At 50.8% G+C, this 24274-nt stretch overlaps 1 protein-coding gene across 3 annotated transcripts in view; it reads left to right on the top strand.

The window, feature by feature from the left end:
• SVEP1 (sushi, von Willebrand factor type A, EGF and pentraxin domain containing 1) overlaps positions 1 to 24274 on the top strand; it is a 159184-nt gene that overhangs the window by 82483 nt on the left and 52427 nt on the right. For 2 of the 3 annotated variants that reach the window (XM_068124490.2, XM_078781927.1), the window contains exons 7-11: positions 287 to 512; positions 609 to 764; positions 3596 to 3833; positions 15849 to 16019; positions 24158 to 24253. In XM_068124490.2, the coding sequence (XP_067980591.2) occupies positions 287 to 512; positions 609 to 764; positions 3596 to 3833; positions 15849 to 16019; positions 24158 to 24253 (887 nt within the window). The remainder of the gene's footprint in view (positions 1 to 286; positions 513 to 608; positions 765 to 3595; positions 3834 to 15848; positions 16020 to 24157; positions 24254 to 24274) is intronic. The other variant, XM_068124500.2, reaches the window with a different exon arrangement.

The following is a 24274-nucleotide window of genomic DNA, read 5'->3' as shown; positions in this document are numbered from 1 at the left end:
TGTGTGTGTGTGTGTGAAATCTGGACATTCAATTTGGATTAAAAAAGACTTAATATATCTTTTGAAATGATATTACACTGTTTGATGCTGTTTCTCATTGGAAAGCACATACAGGACTATACTTTCTAGATAGATATTTTTGAGTCAGGAAATGATCCCAAAATACACAACTCATGGTTAAGTATAACATCGTAATTAAATGATTCATTACTATTGTTATGCTTGAGTTGTACATTTTGGCTCGAGTTATGGAGTTTGCCTTAATCTTGCAACATTCCCACACCAGGTGTCTGGAAGGGTATACTCTCAATAAGGGAGTTGCCTGGAGAACATGCCTGAAGTCAGGGACTTGGTCTGAAGCATCTACTTATTGCACACCGATGACGTGCTCATCACCTCCTATCTTGCCTTTTGCCTCACTCGTTGGAAATAATTTCACAGTCAACCAAACGGTGCACTATGTTTGTGATGAAGGCTTTGGGCCAAAGTGGAGCAGAACCTTTGTATGCAAGGTACTGACCATGCATAAGATTGCCAATGGTATTAATTACTCTGGACACAATTGCTGGGCTTTTTCTTTTTTTTTACTTCGTCTTTTCCCTTTTTAGCCCAATGGAAAATGGCTTCCTAGTTTGGAAGAGGTGTCCTGTACACCAGCGGATTGTGGCAAACCAAACACAATACGGTATGGAAGACTGCATGGCAACCGCTTCACCTATAACAGCACGGTGTCCTATTCATGTGATCATGGCTACCATTTGGAGGTAGGTTACTTTGGTTTGCCATTTCCATAGTAGAATCCTCACTACAGTAATTCAAGGGCAAGTGTCACAAAATAGGTCGCTTTTGAGTCTTCATTTGTATCACATTGTTAGTCATTTGTTTGATTGAATAATCGCAATTAATATTCATTTAAACTCACCTGAAATTTGAACAAAGTGACGTGTTTCCTGGAATGTTTCCACAAATGTGATGAACAGCGACTCTTGTTAATTGATGCTGTATGAGCAGTACGTAAAGCTCAAATATTATACTACTCTGAAGATAAGAGTGAGCCATCAATATTTAGTGAAGATAAGTTATTTGATGAAGATAAAGGCAATAAAAACTAGAACGCTCAAGAACAGTAGGGCGCATACTCCCGCCGTGGGTCAAGTTGGAATAGTACGATTTCACAAAAGTTTGAGGGAGTAGTTCAATGACAACACAAGACAGACACTGCACAGATATATATTTGGAATATATAAAAGATAATGTTAAAAAAAAAAACAAGGCAATTTCACTTACATTTTCGGATTCAGCGTTCAATTCTATATAAGTGAGTGTATTTTGAGGCATGTGTGGCTTCAAATAAAATTGTAAGCCAGGAAAACGTTCGTTTCATTCCTTAGGGATACAACATGTAAAACTGGCCCAAACGTCAAAACAAAACTCGCTCATTTTAAGTCGTACAAGCTAATGCGACCACTCATTCTTCTGGGAAGAATCCCGTGCACATGCTGGTCACACTTATAACTCACCTAAGTCTTTATAAGTTCATCAAATACTGACACCGCGATTGACATTCGCTGAGGTAAATGTTGATATCTCTTCTGAGGTTAAAAAACAAAAAAACAAACAAAAAAACAGTTTTAAAGCATTATACGTATCAAACGATACATTTTATGAAACGGGGAAAACCTAATACACACTTTGGTGGTTTTAAAATGACAGGATATGTCTTTATTAGAAAAAAAAAGATGAACATTGAAGACGACGCTGCTAAAAAATACACTGCTCTAACGCATAACCACGAGTTTAAACTACATTTACAACAAATATGAAAACTATTTTCATATCACAATGCTAAATATAGAATACATAGAAGATAATGTTTTAAAAAAATGAGCCCTATCTTACAATGGTAAAAAAAGCCTTCAAAAAATTCCTGGATCCGGAATAATATCCTGAGCTTCACCAAAAACTAATCAATTCTTCCTTATCCCAAGGGCAATCATCCCACCAACGTTCATCCAAATCCGTTCAGAACTTTTCCAGATATCTTGTTCACAAACACACGAACACACACACACACACACACGGACGGACACGATCGAATGCATTACTCCCTCGCGGGAGTAATTATTGTTAACTTTTCAAAATTCCTCGTTAAATTTTACCAATTTGAGCAGATGGCATCGGCTGGTGCTGGTCGAAGGAAACCTACCGGTCGGCAGAGTTGGGAGCGACATTCTGAAGATATGATATCTGGCAACATCGATCAGTGTTTGTCATGACCTTGTACTCAGTATTTTAATTTTACTCGAACTTTGATTCATTTTATTTTTCAACTAGTAACAGGCATCCACGACCATCCTTGAATATGTTGTGGAATGTCGGTTGAGGTCCTTACTTTTTTTTTTTTTACCTTTGTTTGCTTTTAAATTTGTTTTCTCTGTAACCGCTTGATTGATTGGAACGAAACTTTCAACTTAGGAGAGCCTAACCACAAAGAAGATTTTAACAAAGTTACATGATGAATAGATAGAAAATACGGCCGGTGTTCCAAAAAGAATCCGTTTTCTGCAGGCACGGGTTGCAGGGTGTTTCATGTAGTAGGAATAAACAGCCTTGATGTCGCTTCGGCCGAATAATTTATTACTTTTTTTTATGAATTATTAGTGATGTAATGCAATGTTTACTTAAAAAGCAAGCTGCTGCAAGCATGCTAAGGAGTCATCTGATTAGAGTTGACATCAAGGTATAAATACAGACTTATTTGGCCACAATTATTCCCACGTTCTTGTGCGGTTGACTGGTTGAAGTCTTTGGCCCAGTCTTTTATGAACCGGCTGGCGAAGCATGATGTCCGACAAGGATAGGGCAGGAATTTGGGATTTGGCCATAGTGCCTGCGCTATCTCGCCTACCCTTCATGAAGGACATCTTAGGATCTTTGACGTCCACCAACTAATGCCGGTAGATGGAACCCCGTTTAACGTCCATCCGAGGGACACACACATTGATGAATCACCCTGACTATGAAACACTGGGATGACACTTTATAGCTGTGCTGAGATTCGAAACCAGGATAGACAGCTTAGATGTGGGTGTGTATGTACTTCTAAGCCATCCTGGCATGTCATGGTGCAATTACAGAAACTTTAAAATATATAATTGAGCAGGAATGTTTGGTTATAGGGTTACAGGTTTGGGACAGATCCTGGTTTCAGCATCCTCTTCAACTTCAACTTGATTTGAATAACAAAGCAGTTATGATAGTGGTATTGCAGTAAATATACAATGATCCAAATTGTTTTTCACATACAAACGTACCCACCCATTGCCATTTAAAATCCACATCTGTTGGGAATACATGCACATTGTTCCCCACAATGCAGCTGTTTCCATAGAAACGGTTGATGGAACTTTCCACAGTTTACAAATGCAATGAATAATGATATAGAGTTAACGAAAAGAACAGCTATGAACGTGAGTGATAATACAGTGAGAGCGCACGAGTACTTCATGGCCAGGCCACGTCAGTATGACCTGAACTTCGTAACTAATTCAATTGAAAAACTACAAATGAGCTAATTATATGCTTGTCTTACTAGGGCCATCAACTCAGCTCATGCTTAAGCAATGGAAGCTGGAGTGAAGTAAGCCCTCAATGCGTGCCCATCTCCTGTGGACCACCATCGGTACTCACTCGCGGATTCATCACTGCCATTGGTTATGTCATCCATGACACAATCTCCTACCACTGTGACCCCGGACACGTCCTGGATGGAAACTGGAATCGCACCTGCCTTGCGAACGGGCATTGGAGTGGAAAAAAACCTCACTGCAGAAGTTTGTACCTATTTTATGATGTGCTTGAGCACTTTATTTGTGTGTGCATACCATACAAAATAGGATAGGTGGGTTGCTTTACCATGACTCATGTGTTACCAGAATACTCGAAGCAACTCTACTCTAAGCTAGCTACTCGTTTAAACCAGAATACTCCAACACCGACGATGGAAACAAATTGAAATCTTAACGTCATCAAAGCCACCAAAACGTCACTGAGCCTCTCACACACATAATATTGTCTTAGAAAAAACGCGGCCATAAATATTGGCACCCTTGCACCTTTTTCAAATAACTCACAATTTTCTCTAAAAATAAGTTGAAATTGACAAAAGTATTTTGTCTCCACAATTCTTTATTTCACTGTTAATATTATAGAACCTTTGTTTTTGATTCAGAACTTAATATATCATTTTAAATAAGAAAATAAAAAGAAATGGCATTGACAAAATTATTGACACCCCAGACTTAATATTTGGTATCACGGCCTTTGGACTAAATAACTGCAGCCAAGCGCTTCCTATAGCCATGAATGAGATTCTCACACCTCTCTACTGGTAGTTTGGCCCACTCTTCTTGTGCAAACTGCTCCAGTTCTCCCAGATTTGAAGGGTGCCTTCTCCCCACTGCTGTTTTCAGATCTCCCCACAGGTGTTCAATGGGATTTAGATCTGGACTCATTGCTGGCCACTTCAGAACAATCCAGAATTTTGTCTTGAACCATTCCTGGGTGCTTTTTGAAGCATATTTGGGACCATTGTCCTGCTGCAAGACCCAAGACCTTCGACAGAGACCCAGCTTTCTGACACTGGGTTGAACACTGCGTTCCAAAATGCCTTGGTAATCTCCTGATGTCATGATGCCATGCACACCTTCAAGGTACCCAGTGCCAGAGGCAGCACAGCAACCCCAAAACATCACTGAACCTCCTCCATGTTTGACTGTAGGGGAGGTGTTCTTTTCTTTGAAGGCTTCATTTTGTTTTCTGTAAACATAGATTATGATGTGCTTTACCAAAAAGCTCTAATTTGATGTCATCTGTCCACAGGACATTCTCCCAGAAGGATTTGGGCTTATTCAGGTGTTTTGGGTCTCTCTCTCAGCAGTGGGGTCCTCCTGGGTCTCCTCCCATAGAACCCCCTTTCATTGAGTTGGTGACAGATGGAGCAAGTTGAAACTGTCGTACGTTGTGTCTGAAGGTCAGCTTGAATCATTTTGGCAGTTGATTGAGGTGCTTTCTCCACCATTTGAACAATCCTTCGCTGCAATCTTCGATCCAGTTTTCTCTTGTGGCCATGTCCAGGGAGGTTGGCTACAGTGCCATCGGCCTTAAACTTCCTGATAACATTGTGTACGGTGGACACAGCAACATCAAGATCTCTGGAGATAGACTTGTAGCCTTGAGATTGTCCATGCTTGGCTATAATGTTGTGTCTGACCTCCTCAGACAATTCTCTGGTTTTCTTCCTGTTCTCCATGCTCATTGCGGTACACATAGTGACACAAAACAGCAGAATGACTCCTTTTCTCTATTCAAACTGGTTGAATGAGTGATTTTTATATTGCGGGCACCTGCAAATCACAACAGGTGAGTTAAATTCCAAGGTAAAGAGAATCACCTGCTTGAAATCTAATTATTTCTAACAACTTCTAAAAGGTGCCAATAATATTGTCCGGGCCATTTTAGGATTTCTCTGTGGAATAAGCTCAGATTTAGTGATTTTTTCATCTTTTTTTTGTTTTGTTCCACTGCAAACGAAAGAAATACATATGTGGATACCAAAATATTTTTTAATTTCAACAATTTTCTGGAAGAAATGGTGCATTGTTTCAAAAAGGTGCAAGGGTTTCAATATTTTTGGCCATGACTGTAGGATGTATGGTTTTGCTCCAGTTTGTTTTACATTTCCTTGAAGAAAACAATCTTCATCAAGCCCTATCATGTTGTTATCTAAAATGTAAAACATATATACAGTATATCCAAAGGACTGTGACTGAAAGACCTGTCTGTGACGTGTAAATTGTTAAACTTCACCAAGATGTATGACCATAAATATTTGTATGATTTTATTGGTTATTGGTTAATTTGCAACTTTTCACAATTTGCTGTTTGATATTCTTATCTGGGCACATAGTCAATGATGCAGGTATCCCAGATTTGAATAGCTGATAAAATGTGCACGTTGATTTGTTGGAAACTTTAAAAGTGAAAAATATATATAAATATATATATATATATATATATAATTTTATTATTTTTGTGAACCAGTTGTATTGTCTTTGCAATAAGTGACTTCAGTTAAACATTATTACCCCACGCAAGCGAAGGAAAAAGCACGGTTAAGCAATAGGTTCATTTATGTCCATCAGTCTGTCTACAAATGTTGAATGGATGGAAAATGGAATGAACCCTGGTGTTGGGCTAGTGGCTAGGGTGCCGGCTTAGGATCCAAGGATCCTGGGTTCGAATCCCGGTCGATTGCTGAATTAACGCCAGGGGGGTTGACTCAGCCTGTCATTCCTTCCGAGGTCGGCTAATTGAGTACCAGTTCACTGGTAATTCCCTGCTTGTCGTTAAAGGCGGCAAAAAGGGTTGGCGTCAGGAAGGGCATCCGGCCGTAAAACATTGCTTCAAAAAGGGGACCGAAAAACAACAACAACCACGGTTCCCGAAAAAGGCCACCCCCCGCTTTGCGGGGAAAAATGGCCTCTAAAGGTGGTTATATCATTTATTTATAGTCTGCCTACAAACGTCAGTGTATGATCGAGGAGTAACTTAAATGTAATTGAATGTTGTATTTTGAACATGAATAGTGAAACAAACCTGTAGTTTAGAAGTACTTTGGCTCTGAATTTGTCCCAATCGAGCATGCACAGAGAGGAGTAAAATTTACTTTACCTTACAGAGTAAATTTTTTTTTTACTCTACCTGTCCGACAGTCAAACACAAATGAAAATCATTCCAAACAGGAAACTTACTGTTTTTAAGGATGTCATAAAGGACACAAACAACAGGCACGCATAACTTAGGACTAATAACGTGTTAAATGAGGTGGTGTCGAAGACGCTGCATCGATTGCGATAAACTTCCTTAAAAATATTTTCTACAACGTTTAAAATCTTTATTTTATTTCAATTGAATTATATACTTGTACATTGTAGAATACAAATCGCCTTTTTGTCTCTTTCAAAAACCTGTTGAGCAGTACTTGCACAAAATATTCATGCCTTGAGGGCGGAGTAACTATGAGAAATATCCCAGGGCAAAGAAAAAAAAAGTCATGCCCATAGGGTGGAATAACTGTTTGAGATTCTGAACTCTGACAAATATGGCAGCACATTGAGCTGTGTGGTCCCATCACACCTGATAATATGCTAATATGCAAGGTTCACAAACAAAACAAATGGCGATCTGCTCAGAAATGCAAAGCGAGAGCCTAAAAGACCCTTGCCATGCCCATTGCCCATTTTCTCAAGACTGCACGGGGTAAGGTGCTCTGTGAACTCTCTAATAATAATAATAATAATGCATTTATTTTATATAGCGCTTTTCAGGAAGCCCAAAGACGCTTTGACAGAGTGCAAAACATAATGCATAGCAAAACATAAAAACAATTGCAAAAAAAGAAGAATCAATAGGGAAATATTCAAAGCACAAAGGAGGGAGAAGGAGAGGAGATAGTCAGGGTGTTAGATGCTGTGGGTTAAATGTTGAATGCAGTGTTGAACAGGTGGGTCTTGAGTGATGTTTTGAATGTGGTGAGTGAGGAGGAGTCTCTGATGGTGTGAGGTAGCGAGTTCCAGAGGGTGGGAGCAGCGATGGAGAAGGCCCTGTCCCCCCAGGATCTAAATTTGGTCCGGATGGGGGGGGGGCGGGTCAGGAGGTTGGTACCAGCAGAGCGGAGGTTGTGGGTGGGAGTGTGTCTTGAGAGGAGGTCAGCCAGGTAGGATGGGGCCAGGTTATGGAGGGCTTTGTAGGTCAAGAGGATTTTGTACTGGATTCTCTGGGAGATGGGGAGCCAGTGAAGCTTGTAAAGGACGGGGGTGATGTGGTCACGGGTCCGGGAATGGGTGAGTAGACGGGCAGCGGAGTTCTGAATGTATTGGAGTTTATTGGTGATTGTTGAGGGTGAACAATAAAGGAGGCTATTGCAGTAGTTCAGACGGGAAGTGATGAAGGCGTGGATGAGGGTATTTTTATTTAATGTTTGGCAGTCTTTGGATATTGATACTACTACTACTACTACTACTACTACTACTACTACTACTACTACTACTACTACTACTACTACTACTACTACTACATAGTTGCCAACATTGTGAGAAGAAGAAAAATAAGAGGATGGTGTAGCGGTTACCGCTGGATGCACACAATCGCCTTGCACCGGCCAGAACACGGCCAGACGCGCCTCTCCCGGGCATGCCCAGACTCACTGTTCCCGGGCACGCCCGAACCTCCCGGGCACGCCCGGTCTCGTCTTTCCCGGGCATGCCCGCTCTCGCCTTTCCAGGGCTCGCCCAGAGCATCCGGGCATGCCCGCTATCGCCTTTTCAGGGCTCGCCCAGAGCGTCCGGGCATGCCCGCTATCGCCTTTCCGGGGCTCGCCCAGAGCGTCCAGGCATGCCCGCTATCGCCTTTCCAGGGCTCGTCCAGAGCGCCCGGGCACACCCAGCCTCGACTTGCCAGGCCGCAGCCAAACACGCCCGGGCAGGTCCAGACTCGCCTTTCCAAGGCTCGCCCTTGACACCCGGGCATGCCCGGTATAGCTTTTGCCGGGCAAACTTCCCGACATAAATGTGTATATATATTGCTGCCCGATAAACGGGCTTGTCAGAATACCTGAGCTGTTTTGTTTCAATAAAGCAACTCGGACGAATTCCGTCTTTGGTCGCGTCAATTCTTTAGACTCGCGTTGGAGCGCAGCTCCTTCATTGGTGACCTACCGACATGGATACGGCAGTGACGCTTAAACTGCCTACCTTCTGGGAGGCTCATGCGGCTGTTTGGTTCGCTCAGGCGGACTCTCAGTTCGCCCTGCGAGTCATCACCGCGGACAACACCCGCTTCCACCATGTTGTGGTGGCGCTCGGTTCCGCCACCGCGGCCCGCGCCTTGAGCCTCCTCGAGCACCCGCCGGCTGCTGACAAATACGACGCGCTGAAGACACTCCTCCTCGACGCTTTCGCCCTCTCACCGGCAGCACGCGCACGGCGCCTGCTCGCTCTGCCCGAGCTCGGCGACACGCGCCCGTCCGAGCGCATGGACTATATGCTCTCGTTGCTCGGTGAGCACTCTCCGGATTTTCTGTTCCGCGAGCTGTTCCTTCGCCAGCTGCCTCACCCGGTACGCCTCGCCCTGGCTAGCACGTTGATCACGGCTTCCCGCGCCCTCGCCAGGGAAGCCGATAAGATCTCCTCGGCGGGCCAGCACATCGGCGCGGTTACCTGGAGCCCGCCGCCGTCCGAGGCGACGCCCACGACACCCGAGTGCCCTGCGCGGTTGGAGGCCGAACTGCCGGTGCAACTGGCGGCCGCCACGCCGCACCGCCCGCTTCCGATACGACGGCCGGGGCCTCCACCTGACCGGGCGTGGTGCTATTACCACGCCAGGTTTGGACACAAGGCTCGGACGTGCCGGCCCCCGTGCACTTTCGGCACGTCGGGAAATGGCCGGACCGGCGTTCATTCCCAGCCATGAGCACCGGCCACTCGGGCAACTTGCTGTTTATTCGGGACAAAGTGTCTGGGCGGCGTTTCCTGTGTGACACCGGCGCCCAACTGAGCGTCATACCCGCCTCCGAGCAGGACAGGCGGGACGCCGTTTGCGGCCCCTCTTTGGTCGCTGCTAATGGCTCGGCCATACGCACTTTCGGCCCACGCGTCGTCACCCTCTGCTTTGGCAGCCAGCGTTTTCAATGGACTTTTGTGACCGCCTGCGTCCCCATGGCTTTGCTGGGCGCCGAATTCCTCTGCGCGCACGGGCTGCTGGTCGACGTCAAACGTCATCGCCTTGTCAACGCCGAGACCTTCAGCTCCCTGGCGTGCACGATGAGCAGCTCCGCGCCGACCGAACTGGCGTGCGCCCTCCCGGCAGCGAACGAGTTCGCTCGCCTGCTCGCGGAATTCCCGGCCCTCACACGGCCGACGTTTTCGGCCGTCGCGGTGCAGCACGGGATCGAGCACCACATACCCACTACGGGCCCGCCGGTCTACGCCAGGGCCCGCCGCCTCGACCCGGCCAAGCTCGCCGTGGTGAAGGCCGAGCTCGACGCGTTGGAGCACCTCGGCATCGTGCGGCACTCCGATAGCGCGTGGGCCTCGCCACTGCACATCGTGCCAAAGCCGGGGGGTGGATGGCGCCCATGTGGCGACTACCGCCGTCTCAACGACGCTACCACCCCCGACAGGTACCCGATCCCGCATATTCAGGACTTTTCCGCCCGTTTGGCGGGACGGGTCATCTTTTCGAAAATTGACCTGATACGGGGCTACCACCAGGTACCTGTCGGGGCGGCCGACGTCCCGAAGACGGCCGTCATCACGCCGTTCGGCCTGTTCGAATTTTTGCAGATGCCGTTTGGCCTCAAGAACGCGGCCCAGGCGTTCCAGCGCTTGATGGACGGCGTGCTGCGCGACCTGCCGTTTCTTTTCGTCTATCTGGACGATATCCTCGTCGCCAGCACGTCCCGTGCCGAGCACCTCCTCCACCTCCGAACACTGTTCGGTCGCCTCAGCGAGCACGGCTTAATTGTCAACCCAGTCAAATGCCACTTCGGCGCGACGACCATTGACTTTTTGGGCCACCGCATCACCAAGACCGGGGCCGTGCCGCTGCCGACCAAGGTCGAGGCCATCACCACGTTCCCGCGTCCCCGTTCCATCAAGGCCCTCCAAGAGTTCCTCGGCATGGTGAATTTTTATCACCGATTCGTGCCCCGCGCTGCTCAGCTCATGCGGCCCCTTTACGAGGCCCTCCGGGGCAAGCCGGCCAAGCATGACATTGTTTGGTCCGCGGCCATGGACGCGGCCTTCGCCAGCGCCAAACGGGCCCTCGCCGACGCAACGCTGCTGGCTCATCCGGTGCTCAACGCGCCCATCGCCCTCACTACGGACGCCTCCAACTACGCGGTGGGCGCCGTCCATGAGCAATGGGTGGACGGGGTTTGGCAGCCACTCGCTTTTTTCAGCCGGCAACTCTGGCCGAACGAGTTAAACTACAGCACGTTCGACCGCGAGCTGCTCGAGCTATTCCTGGCCGTTCGCCATTTCCGACACCTCCTGGAGGGCCGCCCGTTCACGGCTTTCGTCGACCACAAGCCGTTGGTCTACGCAATGGCTAAGGTCATGGAGCCGTGGTCGGCCCGCCAGCAGCGCCACCTCTCCGCCGTGTCGGAGTTCACCACGGACATCCGGCACGTCGCCGGCAAAGACAACGCCGTGGCCGACTGTCTTTCTCGGGCCAGCGCGAACGCGGTCCACCTCGGCGTGGACTTCGCGCTCATGGCGGCCGACCAGACCACCGACGCCTCGGTGCAGGCACTCCGTGCGGCGGACACGGGCCTCCGCCTGGCCGACATTCCCTTCGCGGGCACCGTCCTGCTCTGCGACGTCTCCCAGGGCCAGCCTCGCCCCATCGTGCCCGTTTCCTGGCAGCGCCGCATCTTCGCCTCCATCCATGGCCTTTCTCACCCGGGCCGGAAAGCTTCTCAGAAGCTGGTGTCGGCGCGTTTCGTCTGGCACGGCCTTCGACGAAACATCCGCGACTGGGCCAACACCTGCACGGCCTGCCAGCGGGTCAAGGTCCACCGCCACACCCAGGCCCCGCTGGCACCTTTCGCCGTGCCTGAACGGCGTTTCGACCACGTCCACGTGGACCTGGTGGGTCCCCTGCCCCCCTCGCGGGGGTTCACCCACCTGCTCACCATGGTGGACAGGACCACCAGGTGGCCGGAGGCCGTGCCCCTCGCCTCCACCACCACCGCCGACGTGGCACAGGCGTTCATCGCCACCTGGGTCGCGCGCTTCGGCGCACCAGCGGACATCTCGTCCGACCGCGGCCCACAGTTCACGTCTGAGCTTTGGGGCGCGGTTGCCCATTCGTTGGGGGTCACGCTGCACCGCACCACGGCCTACCACCCCCAAGCCAACGGGCTGTGCGAGCGGTTTCACCGCTCCATGAAGGCCGCCCTCATGGCCGGCCTTCAGGACGACGGTTGGGCCGACCGGCTGCCGTGGGTCCTTTTGGGCCTTCGCACGGCCCCCAAGGAAGACCTCCAGGCGTCCGCCGCCGAGCTCGTCTACGGCCAGCCGCTCCGCGTCCCGGGCGAATTCGTGCCCGATGCTACCAGTCCCTGGTCCGCCGCTCGCCAGCGCTCGGACCTCCAGGAGGCCGCCCGACGATTTGCCCCCGTGCCGACGTCCCGCCACGGTGGCCCCCAGTCCTACGTCCCCCCGGCGCTTCGCACAGCGGAGTACGTCTTTGTGCGTCATGACGCGCACCGGGGGCCACTCCGGCCGCCGTACGACGGGCACTTCCGGGTCCTGCGACGGGGCGACAAGTCTTTCATCGTCGACTTCGGCGGCCGGCCGGACCGGATTTCTGTGGACCGCCTCAAACCGGCGCACATGGACGTCGACCGACCACCACGGTTGGCCCTTCCTCCGTGGCGAGGCCGCCCCCCATCCACAGTTCCCCCCGCTCGACCACCCACCACCACGTCGGACCCCTCCCCACGACCCTCCAGGGGTCGCTTCGGCCGGGTCATCCGGACCCCCCTTAAATTGACCCTGCCGGTGCAGGTCGATTCTGGAGGGGCGTGTGTAGCGGTTACCGCTGGATGCACACAATCGCCTTGCACCGGCCAGAACACGGCCAGACACGCCTCTCCCGGGCACGCCCGAACCTCCCGGGCACGCCCGGTCTCGTCTTTCCCGGGCATGCCCGCTCTCGCCTTTCCAGGGCTCGCCCAGAGCTCCGGGCATGCCCGCTATCGCCTTTTCAGGGCTCGCCCAGAGCGTCCGGGCATGCCCGCTATCGCCTTTCCAGGGCTCGTCCAGAGCGCCCGGGCACACCCAGCCTCGACTTGCCAGGCCGCAGCCAAACACGCCCGGGCAGGTCCAGACTCGCCTTTCCAAGGCTCGCCCTTGACACCCGGGCATGCCCGGTATAGCTTTTGCCGGGCAAACTTCCCGACATAAATGTGTATATATATTGCTGCCCGATAAACGGGCTTTTGGTCAGAATACCTGAGCTGTTTTGTTTCAATAAAGCAACTCGGACGAATTCCGTCTTTGGTCGCGTCAATTCTTTCGACTCGCGTTGGAGCGCAATTCCTTCAATGGAAAGGATGTGTGTTGCGAGGGAGCGCAGCAACCGAGGGGCGTAGGGGTCTGGGAGGAGCGCCCCTACTCCCATGATAGGGAAATTTTGTAATTTTAACCTTAAATCTGTACATTCTATGACACTCTTTAAATGAAAGCAGAATAATCATGATGTCCTGATAAATTTACACCCTTAGCCTGACGGAAACCATGTCACAACATGAAAATCTATCAAAAACGTGGACGACAGAATTTTGTGAAAGCGATAATTTTCGCTATTTTTGGCCAATAAATTCGGTGGTCTGTTCAAGTATACAAAAAGCGGTAGACCACCGTCAAGAGTGGTAGAGTCGGCATCGATGCTACTAATCCGCATGCCGAGCTAAGGGGTGTGCGACCCCCTTGGAGATTCATCCTTTGCACTTGGATCCCTTCGGACGGGGGGACGAGGTTATTGATAGAATCACTGGAATACAAACAGCAAAGTTTCTCACAGAGTATACTATAAAAAATATGGGACATGAGAGTTGCTGCCCTTGATTAATGTTAGTTCAACGTTACATTCACGACACACTGATTTCGCACAGATTCTTCCCATTTCATTCCCTCATCTTCATGTAATTTTAATTCCCAGACTATGGTGGTATTAGCTCATCCTGGAACTAATAATCATCAGTTGCTTGATGTCAATAATACCAATGTAGATGATACTATATTGGTATTACACATCATGCATGCAGAAAGCAAAAGTCTGGAGAAGTGAACCATGCTGGGTATGGTTAACAGAAGAAGAGGAAGAGGTAGCCCTTACATGTTTTTGATGGATGGGGTAAAGGCGACAACCAAGCTGTCTCTTCCAGAGCTTTGAGAAGCAGTGCAGGATTGCGATGTTTGGAGAAATCTGCTCATGAATGTCATTATAAGTCATACACAACTTTACCGAACTAGATAGCTACATCCTTACTATAATTCACGGGCCAGTGTGTGTGTTTATGGACCAGTGTGTGTGTGTGTGTGTGTGTGTTTGTTTTTGTAACACTACTCCTCCTAAAGTTTGGGCCCATTACATCCAGACTTGCTACATATTATCAGCATGACCCCAATAAGTGCATAGGGGTGTTTTTGTCTTTGTCATTGGTCTTGGGGGTTGGGAGGAGGGAAGGATGCAAATTCTCCATGTAAATATTATGTATCGTGTAGCGCCGCCTCCAGATGGGAGAGGGTATTACAAGTACCACCCTTTGTATTCCTGTCCCAACGTTTTCCAAGGCAGAGAGGTCTTTTGAATTATAAGCAGTTTTTTTGTTGTTGTTGTTTTTGTTTTTGTATACAAGATCGAGGCTCGTGTAAGAGCGAACATCAATCACGAAAAAACAACAACGAACGGACACACAAAACATACAAAAAAGGGAGCAGGAGACAAGATGGGGAGAGAGAGGGAAGCACACAAGTAGAACAGCAGAGAACAGGGACAACAGAAGATCTGTGGGAGGGAGAGGGCTTGGGGGAGGAGGCATGGGAAGGTGGGCGGGGGGGGGGGGGGGGAAAGGTGGGAAAGGTATAAAACACGTGTACACTGCTAGAACTTCCAGGAAAGAAAGAAGTCAGGATTTCAAAAAAACGTGGATTTGGGGTGAATTAATGGGGGTAGAAGAGATCAAGGTTTTGGATGGGGGAAGATGAGGGAAGGTGGTGAACAGCTGTTTCAAAGACCTGGAGGGATGAGTGGGATTGAAGAGAGTGAGGGAGTTTGTTCCAGAGGCGGGAGAAAAGAGGAATGAAAGAGTGAAGGTGTGGGGGGGGGGGGGGGGGGAGGCATGTTTTTGCCTCATTCACATAACCCAGTTCATCTTTTTTTGGGAGCGATTGAGGGAGTAGTCTGTTACCTATACACCGTCCAAATAAAGATACATGTTAGAATAACATGTTGCATGCTTAGAATAAGATCACCTGTCTGGCGGGTACTCTACTAGTATACTAATAATAATAATAATAATAATAATAATAATAATAATAATAATGAAGTTCATGGAACTGCAGCATTTGTGAATATTATTTTGACAAAATATTTACATGTAGAAGCAACTGCATATTAAATTGAGCACGCGGTCAGGTATAGCACAGGGTTCCGTTGCAATGGCACGAAGGTTGTGCGTAATCCCTGAATTCCGGTGGCGTTGGCTCCCTCGCACCAGCTGTCTTAAGCAAATGCTCGTCGCATTCCTCCACAATCGATATAATATTGCAACTTTATCCTGCAGGTGGGTTATCTAACATTTCAAATACCCACGGCACAATGCATATTGAGCCTAATTTACCCCGATATGCAAGCTTTTAATCCACAATTTATGAACAGATTTTGAGTGGCACACCAATTTATGAATAGACAAGTGGATTTTGAGTTCCTCAAGGGCACTTCACAAGGTATTCAAGTTACTGAGCATGTAAAGTTCGTGCAAAATGGCATCCAAAGACAAAGGCAGTGCCTTTGTGCAATTGCCTCATGAAAGACTTAACTTTTCAAAACTATGTGATGTTGTGGACTTGATTGGTAACAGCACAAACCCAGCTTATAGCATCCTCTTTGAACAGCTACCCATTGTATAGGAAGATAATTGTTTTGAATCGCTCGCAAAAGATGAGAGTTTTACTATTTCATGGAAATATTCAGAGGACATCTTGTCGATTTTGCAGGAGTTCGCTGCAGCCCCCCTCCAAATATCCCCAATGCTGTGAGACGAGGTCGACACCACCATTTTGGGGATGTGGTCCTGTATTCTTGCTACAGTGGATACTCACTCCATGGACCAAGTACACTCATTTGTCTCTATTCTGGATCCTGGAGTGGGAAACCGGAATGTCAAGGTAATCACAATCATTGTGCCAACCAACTTGTCAACAGGCATCAAAGGAAATTTTACTTGCAACACCATAATCTGATCATTCGCCCGTCCCCAGCACCGGCAGGAGACGTGTGTGTGTATGTGTGTGTGTGTGTGTGTGTGTGTGTGTGTGTGTGTGTGTGTGTGTGTGTGTGTGTGTGTGTGTGTGTGTGTGTGTGTGTGTGTGTGTGGGGGCCGTAACGTTTTTACAATTTGAGCTATTGTCATCAAATTTTCACCAAACCTTTATTATGATAATACAGAGAAGGGAAATTAATAATTTTGTCAAAAGGTCAAAGGTCAGCATCACATAAAATCATCAATTTTCATCCGATTGACCTGAAATTTTAACAATCTGGATATTGACTCACTGAGTTGGTTCACCAATAAAAAGCAACAAGCCGATTGTTTTTTTTAGATCAAAAGGTCAAAGGTCAATGTTGCGTAAAATCACCAATTCCCCCCCCCACCCCCCCCCCCCCCCGAGTGACCTAAAATTTCAGGAATTTGCATATCGGGTCACTGAATTGGTTCACTAATCAAAAGGTAGGAGTCGATTGTTTTTGTTTTTAGATCAAAAGCTCAAAGGTCAAGGTTGCATAAAATCGTCAATTTTTGTCCAAATTACCTGCAATTTTAAGAATTTGCATCTTGGGTCAGGATTGGTTCACCAATATAAAGATTTTTTTTTTAAACACCTTTGGAGGCCATTTTTCCCCGCAAAGTGGGGGTTGGCCATTTTCGGGGACCGTGGTTGTTGTTGTTCTTTGGTCCCCTTTTTGAAGCAATGTTTTACGGCCGGATGCCCTTCCTACCGCCAACCCTTTTTGTCGCCTTTTACGACAAGCAGGGAATTACCAGTGAACTGGTACTCAATTTGCCGACCTCGGAAGGATGACAGGCTGAGTCAACCCCCCTGGCGTTAATTCAGCGATCGACCGGGATTCGAACCCAGGATCCTAGGATTCTAAGCTGGCACCCTTGTGATTATTATTTTAGATCTAAAGCTCAAAGGTCAAGGCTGCATAAAATCACCAATGTTTAAAAAAAAACTGTTTTCGTTATTTTGAGCATACAGGAGAAGTAGAATAAGAAGAAGAAGAGGAGGAGGAGGAGAAGAAGAAGAAGAAGAAGAAGCAGAAGAAGAAGAAGAAGCAGAAGAAGAAGGAGGATGAAGCAGAAACAGAAGAAGAAGACGACTGAATACAAACAGACGCGGACAGGCTTTGCATTTTCACATGCTCTCTAGTTTATCACTCGATCCCAGATCCAGAAAAGAACAGTGGTTAGGCCAGAGCATCGTTTAGAATTAGATGCATACGGCAAATTAATTAGTTTTTCGAACTCACTTTTCTCTCCTCTGTGCTCTCTTTTCTCTCTCGCTGCCTTTGACATGGACTGTATAGCCTACTGTATATCCACCTTGACATTATAAATGTTGGGCCAGCAAGATCCATTGGGCCAGCAAGATCGACTAGGCCTTAGAGGTATATGTGCAACAGCATCTGAGCTGTGTCGCCTGGGTTCCATTCTCCAACTGTCATCATGGAGTTTCACATGGAGGACGATTCATCAATGTTTGTGCCATTCTTCGGAGAGAAGTTAAATCAAGCGACCAGTCTGCCAGCGTTAGTTGGTGGACGTAAAAGACCCCGCAGTGTCCTTCACGAAGGAGTAGGCCGGTTATCGTTGACACCCAGAGCAAATTCCAAATTCCTGCCTGGACTGTGGGTAGCAAGCGATATGGTATCCTCGGAATTTCCTTGACATCGAGTTACACTGCTTGCTATCTTAGTGCGGTTGCTGTCTGGGCAGCAGATTCTGTACTATAAACAAATTGACCAGGTAGTTTGCACGTTTCAGATGAACAGACTTCTTCGGATACGAATAGCGAGCAATTCCATTAGACGCATTATGGCAAAAAGTTCTGCATCATAAACTAGATTAACACGGGGGCGGTGGGGGGGGGTGGGGGAGGAGGGAGGGTGTTATGTGCACGATGCTTGATAAATTTTGTGCACGATTTTAAAAGTTGTGTCCATTTCATGTTGATTCCACCAGTTAAAGTGTGTGGTACAAAATTTCTAAATAAATCATCTCCCATTGATTGACCTCCCACCAATTGCCTATCCTACAAAATGGCAGAGGTCATCACAAGGTGTCCCCATGGATCTCTACCCAAAGGAGGTAGTACGTAATGGTCACGTGCATTTTGACAAGTTTAGATCCATACCTACTATTCTTTTCCACTGCTCTCCCTCTATTATAAAGAAATGCCTTTAGAATATACGATAAAGTACATCACAAGTTAGCAAACAAGTAACGACCGAAGAAGAAACAAGAAGAAAAATACATAAAATGTCATAACCCCCGTGGTTTTAGTAATTTTGCTGTATGGAGCTAAAGGCCGTCAGTCGGCCATCTTTGGTAGGACTACAAAACAAAATCATCTCCATATGTATACTCTCATGTGTTGTCTTTGTACCAAGTTTGAACAAAATCGGTCCATGCATGTCCAATAAATGGTTGGGACACGTTTAAGTAACAAAATGGCCGCCAGTCGGCCATCTTGGATCTAACCCCCTCCTCCCCTCCCCCCAAAATAAATGACGAGCATATATATGTAAGCCATCATTCATTTTCTGTGTGCAAAGTTTGAACAAAATCGATAAATGCACGTCTGAAAAATGGTTGGAGACGTGTTCAATATCGGGTTTTTTACAACTAAAATGGCCGCCAGTCGGCCATCTAGGATCTAACCCACTCCTCCCCTCCCCCCAAAATAAATGAGCATATGTAAGCCATTGTAGCGGCTGCCGCTGGGTGTTCACAATCGCCTTGCACCTATCAAGGACGCGGAGCGATCACCATGCCGGGCTCGTCCAGGACGCCCGGGCAGGCCCGCGCTCAACTTGCCAGGCCTCGGTCGGGACGCCCGGGCATGCCCGGGCATGCCCGGGCAGGCTCGCCCTCAACTTGCCAGGCCGCAGCCAGGACGCTGGGCCACGCCCCCTGGCGCCGGGCCTGGGCAAACCCCCTGGGTTAATAGATATATATTGCTGACTGATAAACGGGTTTTCAGAGTGCCTGAGTGTTTGATTTCAATAAAGCAACTCAGATGAATTCCAGCTTTTTGTCGCGTCCATTCTTCCGATCGACGTGGGAGCCCCAGCTCCTTCATTGGTGACCTATCGACATGGACACGGCAGTCGCCCTTAAACTGCCTACCTTCTGGGAGGCTCACGCGGCGGTTTGGTTCGCACAGGCGGAGTCCCTGTTCGCCCTGCGAGGCATCACGGCCGACGACACCCGCTTCCACCATGTGGTAGCTGCGCTCGGGTCGGCTACCGCGGCCCGCGCCCTGAGCCTCCTCGAAAGCCCGCCAGCCGCTGACAAATACGGCGCGATTAAGAAGCTTCTCCTCGATGCTTTCGCCCTCCCATCGGCGGAACGCGCACGGCGCCTGCTCGAACTGCCTGAGCTCGGCGACACGCGCCCTTCCGAGCGAATGGACTACATGCTTTCACTGCTCGGCGAGCACTCTCCGGCATTCCTGTTCCGGGAGCTGTTCCTCCGTCAGCTGCCTAACCCGGTACGCCTCGCCCTGGCAAGCACGACGATCACAGATCCCCGGGCCCTTGCCAGAGAAGCCGACAAGATCTCCGCCGCAGGACGGCGCATCGCAGCGGCGACATGGGACCCACCGCCGTCCGACGCAACAACCATGGCGCCCGAGCACCCGGCACGGTCGACGGCCGAACTGCCGACGCAATTGGCGGCCGCTCTACCGTGCCGACCACCTCCAGCACGACGACCGAGGCCTCCACCCGACCAAGCGTGGTGTTACTATCATGCCAGGTTCGGACAAAAGGCCCGGACATGCCGACCCCCGTGCACCTTCGGCAGGCCGGGAAACGGCCGGGCCGGCGTTCATTACCAGCCATGAGCGCCGGCCACACGGGCAACTTACTGTTCATCACGGATAAAGCGTCCGGACGGCGCTTCCTGTGCGACACCGGCGCCCAACTGAGCGTCATACCCGCCTCTGACCAGGACAGGCAATCCGCGGTTTGCGGCCCCTCCTTGGTTTCGGCCAACGGATCGACTATCCGCACCTTCGGCCCGCGCAACGTCACCCTCTGCTTCGGCGGCCAACGCTTTGCTTGGACGTTTGTAACCGCCAACGTGCCCATGGCTCTGCTAGGCGCCGACTTCCTCTGCGCACACGGACTGCTGGTGGACGTCCAACGGCGTCGTTTAATCAACGCTGAAACCTTCAGCTCCCTGGTATGCACATTGAGCAGCTCCGCGCCGACCGAGCTGGCATGCACCGTCCCGGCGGCGAACGAGTTTGCTCGCCTGCTCACGGAGTTCTCGGCCCTCACGCGGCCGACGTTTTCGGCCGTCGCAGTACGGCATGGGATCGAGCACCACATACCAACCACGGGCCCGCCGGTCTACACCAGGGCCCGCCGCCTCGACCCAGCCAAGCTCGCCGTAGCGAAGGCCGAATTCGACGCGTTGGAGCACCTCGGCATCGTGCGGCGCTCCGATAGCGCGTGGGCCTCGCCACTGCACATCGTGCCAAAGCCGGGGGGTGGATGGCGCCCGTGTGGCGACTACCGCCGTCTCAATGACGCTACCACCCCCGACAGGTACCCGATCCCGCATATCCAAGACTTCTCCGCCCGTCTGGCGGGACGGGTCATTTTTTCGAAAATTGATCTCATACGGGGATATCACCAGGTACCTGTCAGGGCGGCCGACGTCCCTAAAACGGCAGTCATCACGCCGTTCGGCTTATTCGAATTCTTGCGGATGCCGTTTGGCCTCAAGAACGCGGCTCAGGCGTTCCAGCGCTTGATGGACGGCGTGCTGCGTGACCTGCCGTTCCTTTTCGTTTACCTGGACGACATCCTCGTCGCCAGCACGTCCCGGGCCGAGCACCTCCTCCACCTCCGAACACTGTTCGGGCGCCTCAGCGAGCATGGCCTCATCGTCAACCCGGCCAAATGCCACTTCGGCACGACGGCCGTTGATTTTTTGGGCCACCACATCACCAAGAACGGGGCCGTGCCGCTGCCAACCAAGGTCGAGGCCATCACCACGTTCCCGCGTCCCCGCACCATAAAGGCCCTGCAGGAATTCCTGGGAATGGTGAATTTTTATCACCGCTTCGTGCCCCGCGCTGCTCAACTCATGCGGCCCCTCTACGAAGCCCTCCGGGGCAAGCCGGCCAAGCACGACATCGCCTGGTCCGCAGCAATGGATGCGGCCTTCCAACGCTCAAAGCGGGCCCTCGCCGACGCAACACTGCTCGCTCACCTGGTGCTCAACGCTCCCATCGCCCTCACCACGGATGCCTCCGACTACGCGGTGGGCGCCGTACATGAGCAATGGGTGAACGGGGTTTGGCAGCCACTCGCTTTTTTCAGCCGGCAGCTCCGGCCGAACGAGCTCAAATACAGCACGTTTGACCGGGAGCTCCTCGGTCTACACCTGGCCGTCCGCCATTTCCGCCACCTCCTGGAGGGCCGACCTTTCACAGCATTCGTCGACCACAAGCCGTTGGTTTACGCCATGGCCAAGGTCACGGAGCCATGGTCGGCCCGCCAACAGCGCCACCTCTCCGCCGTGTCGGAGTTTACCACGGACATCCGGCACGTCGCCGGCAAAAACAACGCCGTGGCCGACTGTCTTTCCCGGGCCAGCGCGAACGCGGTCCACCTGGGCGTGGATTTTGCGCTTATGGCGGCGGACCAAACCACCGACACCACGGTGCAAGCCCTCCGGACGGCGGACACGGGCCTCCGCCTGGCCGACATCCCCTGTGCGGACACTGTCCTGCTCTGCGACGTCTCCCAAGGCCAGCCTCGCCCCATCGTGCCCGTCACCTGGCAACGCCGCATCTTCGCCTCCCTCCACGGCCTTTCCCACCCGGGCCGGAAAGCTTCCCAGAAGCTGGTGTCGGCGCGTTTCGTCTGGCACGGCCTTCGTCGGGACGTCCGCGATTGGACCAGCACCTGCACGGCCTGCCAACGGGCCAAGGTCCACCGACACACCCAGGCCCCGCTGGCACCTTTCACCATGCCCGAACGACGTTTCGACCACGTCAACGTGGATCTGGTGGGCCCCCTCCCCCCGTCACGGGGGTTCACACACCTGCTCACCATGGTGGACAGGACCACCAGGTGGCCGGAGGCCGTTCCCCTCATCTCCACCACCACCGCCGACGTGGCGCAGGCTTTCATCGCCACCTGGGTCGCCCGCTTCGGCGCACCGGCGGACATCTCGTCAGACCACGGACCACAGTTCACCTCCGAGCTGTGGGGCGCGGTCGCCCGCAACCTGGGGGTCAAGCTCCACCGTACTACGGCCTACCACCCCCAAGCAAACGGGTTGTGCGAGCGATTCCACCGCTCCATGAAGGCCGCGCTCATGGCCGGCCTTCAAGACGGCGGTTGGGCCGACCGGCTGCCGTGGGTCCTTTTGGGCCTTCGCACGGCCCCCAAGGAGGACCTCCAGGCATCCACCGCCGAGCTTGTCTATGGCCAGGTGCTACGCGTCCCGGGCGAATTCGTGCCCGACGCTACCAGTCCCTGGTCCGCAGCTCACCAGCGCTCGGACCTCCAGGAGGCCGCCCGACGGTTTGCCCCCGTGCCAACATCCCACCACGGTGACCCCCAGTCCTACGTCCCCCCAGCACTCCGCACAGCGGAGTATGTTTTTGTGCGTCACGACGCACATCGGTGGCCACTCCAGCCGCCGTACGACGGGCCCTTCCGGGTGCTGCGACGGGACGACAAGTCGTTCGTCATCGACATCGGCGGCAGGTCGGACCGGATTGCAGTGGACCGTCTCAAGCCGGCGCACGTGGACGTCGACCACCCACCACGGGTGGCCCTTCCGCCGCGGCGAGGCCGCCCCCCGTCCACGGTGCCCCCCACTCGACCGCCCACCACCTCACCGGACCCCCTCCCACGACCCGCCAGGGGTCGCTTCGGCCGGGTCATCAGGACCCCCCTCAAATTGACCCTGCCGGTGCAAGTCGATTCTGGGGGGACGTGTGTAGCGGCTGCCCCTGGGTGTTCACAATCGCCTTGCACCTATCAAGGACGTGGAGCGATCACCATGCCGGGCTCGTCCAGGACGCCCGGGCAGGCCCGCGCTCAACTTGCCAGGCCTCGGTCGGGACGCCCGGGCATGCCCGGGCATGCCCGGGCAGGCTCGCCCTCAACTTGCCAGGCCGCAGCCAGGACGCTGGGCCACGCCCCCTGGCGCCGGGCCTGGGCAAACCCCCTGGGTTAATAGATATATATTGCTGACTGATAAACGGGTTTTCAGAGTGCCTGAGTGTTTGATTTCAATAAAGCAACTCAGATGAATTCCAGCTTTTTGTCGCGTCCATTCTTCCGATCGACGTGGGAGCCCCAGCTCCTTCACCATCATTCATTTTCTGTGTGCAAAGTTTGAGCAAAATCGATAAATGCACGTCTGGAAAATGGTTGGAGACGTGTTCAATATCGGGTTTTTTACAACTAAAATGGCCGCCAGTCGGCCATCTTGGATCTAACCCACTCCTCCCCTCCCCCCAAAATAAATGAGCATATGTAAGCCATCATTCATTTTCTGTGTGCAAAGTTTGAACAAAATCGATAAATGCACGTCTGAAAAATGGTTGGAGACGTGTTCAATATCGGGTTTTTTAAAACTAAAATGGCCGCCAGTCTACCAGTCGGCTATTTTTGATCAGGTCGCAAAATAAAGCGAGGTGCAAGCGTATTCCATGATGTACCATGTGTGTGCCAAGTCTGAACAAAATCGGACCATGCATGTTCAAGAAATGGTTGGGGACGGACGGATGGATGGACAGATGAGACCCGATCCATAAACCCCCGTTTCAGAACAAGTCCAACAAAGGCTAATACAGCATAAATAATAATAATAAAGCGAGCAATTATAATTGTGTTTTAAAACTCTTGGTATATCATAATTGTAATGAGTAGATCAACCAATTTCATGGAATGATGAACTAAAAGCGATCCATTGTAAAACTGAACAATCTGTTAGCTTCTCTTACCTGAAATGTTCCATTTTGCATGCTACCTTATTTGTGTGTAGCTGTGTGCAGGTTTCATTGCCACAATGGAGGCCACTGTGTAAAACCCAACCTGTGTTCCTGTACGATGGGCTGGAGAGGAAAGCACTGCAATGATCGTGAGTGCAACATCTAATTGT

The sequence above is a fragment of the Myxine glutinosa genome, chromosome 1, assembly GCF_964187855.1.
Source record: "Myxine glutinosa chromosome 1, kmMyxGlut1.1, whole genome shotgun sequence".
Lineage (NCBI taxonomy): Eukaryota > Metazoa > Chordata > Myxini > Myxiniformes > Myxinidae > Myxine > Myxine glutinosa.
The sequence above is the reverse complement of the archived record's forward strand: the minus strand, read 5'-3'. Positions and strand labels throughout refer to the sequence as shown.